The sequence below is a fragment of the Pieris rapae genome, chromosome 17, assembly GCF_905147795.1.
Source record: "Pieris rapae chromosome 17, ilPieRapa1.1, whole genome shotgun sequence".
Lineage (NCBI taxonomy): Eukaryota > Metazoa > Arthropoda > Insecta > Lepidoptera > Pieridae > Pieris > Pieris rapae.
The window spans coordinates 3,027,310-3,033,309 of record NC_059525.1 but is presented as its reverse complement, the minus strand read 5'-3'; the positions used below and the strand labels follow the sequence as shown (position 1 = coordinate 3,033,309).

General features: G+C 31.4%; 1 protein-coding gene across 1 annotated transcript in view; it reads left to right on the top strand.

Moving 5' to 3' along the window:
* The first annotated feature begins 2,780 nt into the window (after positions 1-2,780).
* The window catches only part of LOC111001231 (protein O-mannosyl-transferase Tmtc3), a 152,230-nt gene continuing 149,010 nt past the window's right edge, over positions 2,781-6,000 (top strand). The window contains exon 1 of the mRNA XM_022271032.2: positions 2,781-3,439. Coding sequence (XP_022126724.1) covers positions 3,137-3,439 — 303 coding nt within the window. The 5' untranslated portion in view covers positions 2,781-3,136. The remainder of the gene's footprint in view (positions 3,440-6,000) is intronic.

Sequence of the window (6,000 nt, the reverse complement as noted above, 5' to 3'; positions counted from 1 at the left end):
TATTCTAGTATTTTTAATCTAAGAAAACGTTTTTCGTGACATTACAATTAAACAGTGTGAATAAATAAATATTATTTTGGTGTTCTTAAATCAATTTCATATACGACGGTGATAGTATTTACTCATAATTTATTTATTGATACAAAATATTTTTGATTAATTTTAATAATTATCGTTAATGCATTTTCTGCATTTTTTTTCATACGCCAAAGAAGTATACAGCTCAGCACGGATTGTTACTGTCGCAACACAAAATATGTGGTATACATAAATCCCTACAAACGATTATTATTAACGTTTTAAAATGTTTTAAAGCGATACTGGAGTACAGAGTTGACTTCCGTCCTTCCATCCAGCAAAAATGTATCTCAAAAGTGGGAACTAGATAGTTATTGCCCTAGAAAAAGAGATACGCGGAAGCTGTGCTGTATTTACACTTGAAAGGCCTTTTAAAAGGTTTATGACAGTTTACAATTATATTTCAAATTTTACCTGTCATATTTTGTAGTTCAATCTTTTATACCTATAATGTATTTTATATAATATGTGATTTTAATAATGATAATCCAATGGCGCTACAACTCTATATATTAATTTAATTGGCATTAGACTGCACAGTATTTTGTTTTTTTATTAAGACATATTGTGCTTAGTACGAACTCGAATTACCTGCATTATTCGCCAATGTTTCGGGTTTTATCTGACATGCCATGATACTATGAGTATATTGATATTTTTCACCTCACCAAAGATTTTGTTTAAGCAATTTTTTGATAAGTATTATTTGTTGGATGTTAAATTTCAGTTTTCTTTACTTTTTTTTGCAAATGTATTGTTTATCTATGTAATCTGTTTTGGCTTTCTGTATTGTCTAAGTGTTTTGTTTTATTATATGTATGGGTAAGAAGATTACTAATAATTAAATAAATAAGACAAGTAGGTGATCAGCCTTCTCTCTGACATCTGTTTTTGTGGTTTTGGTATATGCGTTATTATTGCGTTTTATCCGTTATTATTATTTAAAAAATTACTCTCATGTTCCACTTCAAAAACTTAATTATCTGACCAAGTATCGTCAATCTCTTTTATAATAATACCAGTTTATTTACCGTTGTCAAAAGTTACTTCACCCCTCAAACCTAGAAAACCAACAGGAACAAGAAATACATATATTGAAAATTGCCTTAAATTTTAAGATGCAGTCAAGATACTAAGTACGACTCCCATATGTCAAAGAGACATTGATGTCACAGATAATTGTCATACGCTAAGTCACTGAGAATCTTATAAGTTGCACAATCGTTGTGTATCGCTGGTTGGAATTAAATCTAAACTCCAGCGAGTCAAAAAAACTACCTGAGAGTCATTGGTTTTATAAAGCCAGCTCCTCATCAATCACAACGTCCCCAGTTTTTCAGGGTTATCGTTCCCCGAGGATCCTGCATGTGATGGTCCTTGCCTAAAAACTCTTGGACTGCCTATCCTTGGTTTGAATCGACGTAATTTATTGTTAACCGAAAGACATTCGGTTTTATAAAATCGGAACCATTCTTCTTGGTCAGTTCATAATTATGTAACAAAATATAGGCATGCCTTATTTATTTTTAAAATACACTTTTATTATCAAGCCACTGTTGAGATTAACCTTGGTGTGTGTAGAATAAGACAGTATACAACTTATATTTAGACGTAAAAACCGATAGTCCCAGCAACCGATGACGTTGTTAAGAGCCTAATACAATCGAATTCAGCCGGGACCTTTGATTTTGGTATATAACCGGTATGTTGTTCTAAACGATGTGCCGTAAACGGTTTTGACAGTATATCTGAATACTAACACCAAAAATAAAAGAGCTCAATAACTAAAGAACAAATCGTGCCAGTAAATACCTTGCTGACAAATAAAAATAGTTATACTAGCTTCTAATATGCTTTATTTATTCATTTGTAGACAAATTCAGTGTACACATGTATTACAAAACGAATTTAACGAATTCCGGCTTTACGTTATGGTTGCTATACGTTTAATTAGCAAAGTCTTTGATGCCGTGTTAGTTGTCAAAAAATGTTTGGTCAAAATATATTCTCACTACTAAAGGCTTAGTTAACATTAGTTTTACATCTTGTTTATTTCACACTTAAAAATAATACACAATTTAATTAATGTTATTGCCCATAGAGCGCACAATATTATATTCATTTATTAAATATAATTTCTTTAAATATAATCAATAATAAAGGAAATGTGTACTGAAACCAAAATGAGTAAACGATAAATCGTACGCAGCATTAAACAAAAAAAATATTACGTAATAATGCGAGTGTATAAGGAAACAATGAGACTCCCTACGCACATCTTTTTATCCTCTCACCCCAAAACGCAGCCAAACTGTCGTCATCAACATTCACCCCACTACTCATTCAACCCCAGGCATGCGCCGAGAAGAGGTCAAGGATCCGATTGATATTGTATCTTATAAACTTTCCATTTTCTTTATACGATACGGACACAATAAAAATTATGAACTAAAAAATATTTCACATTGATCCGTACTTCAAAGTAAGATTCTTTACAGGTATTCTGTACAATACTAATGAAGCAATTCAGACTTGTTCGTTTTACGCTACTATATATTATGTAATAATGTTTTTAAGCAATATTGGAAACGCTTTTAATATTTATTTTGCCGCCAATTAAAACGGACGCATGCGCGATCTTAAAACGACCCGCAGTAAAATGACTGGTCACGTGACTCAACGCGGCATTCGCTCGGCGCACTTCGGCAGTCCTCGGCGAACCCGCATCGCGAGCGGGTGTGACTGCGTTCCTTGCGTCAAACATAAAACATAAATGTCAAATTAAACGATCCCGTTATAAAAAAGTGACATGTGGCCCACTGTGGCGTAAACAAACAAAATAGCATCACGTTTTGTATATCGGTAGTGGCTGTATCGTATTTAGAGGGTCATTATACTCGGAATCGTGTGGCAAAATTCTCAGTTAGGTTTCTTGTTCGTGAACGTGGTTTTACTGAATGTTATCCCAGGTGACAAGATACTCCTAGTCAATGGGCTTCGCTGGGATTATATGGAAAGTGATGTGTTATTAAATATGTTCTGCTCATTTTGAGTAAAAATGGACCGGGTTAGTGGGGTATGTCGGTTCGGTGGAGTAGTTTCGGCGGTAAAAACAAGGACTGGTCGTAGTAAGCGAAGATCGACTGTATCACCACCAATTGTTGAAGAATTACCAGAACCTCCGAGACGTGGCCTCGGAGCTATCATTGTGCTAGCTTGCATATTAGTCTACCACAATTCATTGTACTGTGGTTTTGTATTTGATGATATAAGTGCCATTAAAGAAAACAGAGACTTGAGACCTCAGACGCCGATCTCAAATATATTCCTTAACGACTTTTGGGGAACTCCTATTCATAAGGTACGTTTCATTTTTATCTTACACAAACTACTTTTACTCGCAGTATTTAAGATAATGTCAACAACATACATGCACATAACGCACCCGTGAGTTGTGACCTAAATCCTTAGATGCTTTACACAGAAAATCTTAGGCTAAATGTATGATGAGCTGAGATTTTCTTGACTTACTCCTTTTAAAACTGAAAATTATTTATGTTTAATGTTATACGATTATAAATACTTCGTTCGCAAAAAACATTTTAATAATCTAAAAACGTTACGTTAGTTTTTCTATTGTTTTTTATTCGCAAGAAGTAAGTTCTACTAATCCTTAGTAAAATTGTATAATTTCGTATTTAAGACTAAATAAACTTCCAGTTTCATCGTTATCGGTAAATGGTGTCCAACGCATTTCTCTAAAATAATGACATATATTTTTTAAAGTAAAAATTCCTGTTACTCTTATATTAATATTAATTTAATATCTTTCTATCTCATAAAATTTCTTAACTTTTTTACTTTATTTAAAATATATTAAAGTATAAAAACATATTTTAAAACAGATTTATTTACTTATAATCCTTTTATAAATCACCAATCTCTTTTTCATTACTACATAACATAGAAACGTTCTGTTGAATTAGTTTGATAAAATTTCGTCATCAAGGAAAAATTTTCGCCTACCCTTAAAAAGTTTCAATATTGGAATAAAACTCGACGACAGCAAAATCAAGATTGATTATCTGAAACTAGGTCTGTGAGCCATTGTGAAACAGATTACTAAATTAAATTAACTCAATAATGTCACAGTTAATGTTAATCTATAACATTTCTGTATTAACCGGGCTTATTGGAATACAGCGATGATACCTACGCTGCACTAATTAGTGTTGTCAAAACCGGTTTTTTTAGACTTTCCGCTAAAATCTTATTTGCTCGGGTTAAATTCACTCTAATACAGGTTTATGGAACCAAAACGGTCGATGAACTAAGCAAAAGATTTTAAGCTGTTAAAAAAAAAAGCTTAAATCATAAATATAGTATATTTATGATTTTTGTTTATCATTATATATTATATTTGAGACGTCGCACGAATTAGCTTATTTGATGTATATATGTTTGAAAAGCCTATATCGTAGCAAAATAATATTGTGCAATATATCTATATGTCATGAGCACACCTCGCATTCACACCTTCACAAAACTCCCGAATTATTCATTATTTTTATTGATTGTTCTTTTCTAAGTTACTTAAACACTTGAATGCTTAATTTTACATATAAAGGTTCATTATTTATTTTCATCTTTCATATACTTATTATATTCATCATAACATTCCACCTTTGGCTCTATGGTTAGTTTAATTGTTTTTTGTTATATGTAATTTAAGTACTTACTTAGTACGAAATTAATATATTGAGATACTTTTTATTGCTCAAAGCCGAACGTAGAGTAACGTTTAAACGTAGAGAAGCCGATGAATCGCTGTGAAATATATAAGTTATAACACACATAAGTAATACATAAAAACAAATCTACATAAATGTACTTTTATTACCTAGAGGCACATAAATGCTTAAAAGCATCCGTAAAGCGTCGTATACATTAACAAGATCTCGGAACTTCAGTGAGATTCGTGGACTGTGAAATCCTTCAACTTCCATACTTGGTTAGTTAGGAATTTGTATCTCAGAAACCTCTCTACGAATTCTATATATTAGCTGCTCCCGAATAGTTCACAGCAACTTGATAGCGACGGAGCTATAAAGACTTTGATACAGATTAGCAGTCGGCAATAACCTCCGTGGCTGAGTCAAACATGGTGTTGTGTTTTTCGCTTTCGTGGATTTCTAATGATTTTTAGATGGATATAAATCCAATTTTAGATAAATTAGTGTGTAGGAATGTATCTTAAGCGTTTATTAAATATAATTTATAGTATAAAAAATACTAAAACTTAGTATTTTTTATTATCTTGTTCGTAAAGAATATTGTGACTGTAGTTTTTATTTCATTAAGTTTGTTTAAAGATTGTGGTAGTTAGACGTTATGTTGTATCATATATATATATATATATATATGTATATATTATATATATATATATGTATATATTATATATATACTTATATATATATATATATATAAGTTATTTGAATTATATATATATATAATTCAAATAACTAGTGAGGTTTGGTAAGGATTTCATGTTTGGTAATGGAAAGTGTAATGAAAATAATCGTTTCTTCTTTCATTTAAATGTGTTCTGCCTGAAGCGAGCGAGGGTGGAGTTCACAAATTACTTTGCCGTCTCTTGTTTGATGTGGTTTTATAATAGCAAAAAATAATGATCCCAAAAACAAGACGAATTTAACCGCTCCAAGAATTTTTATACTGAAGTGTTCAAAAATTTCTCGGTACTTCAAAGTTTTGTGAAGTTTCATTTTTGACAAGGATATAATTATCAAGAAACATCAAAGATTTTTTAAATTATGTTCCAAGTCAATGAAATAGGACTGTTACCTTATTTAAACACAATCACACTTGGAAATTTATTGCTCGGTTTATTTATACTGGTTATTG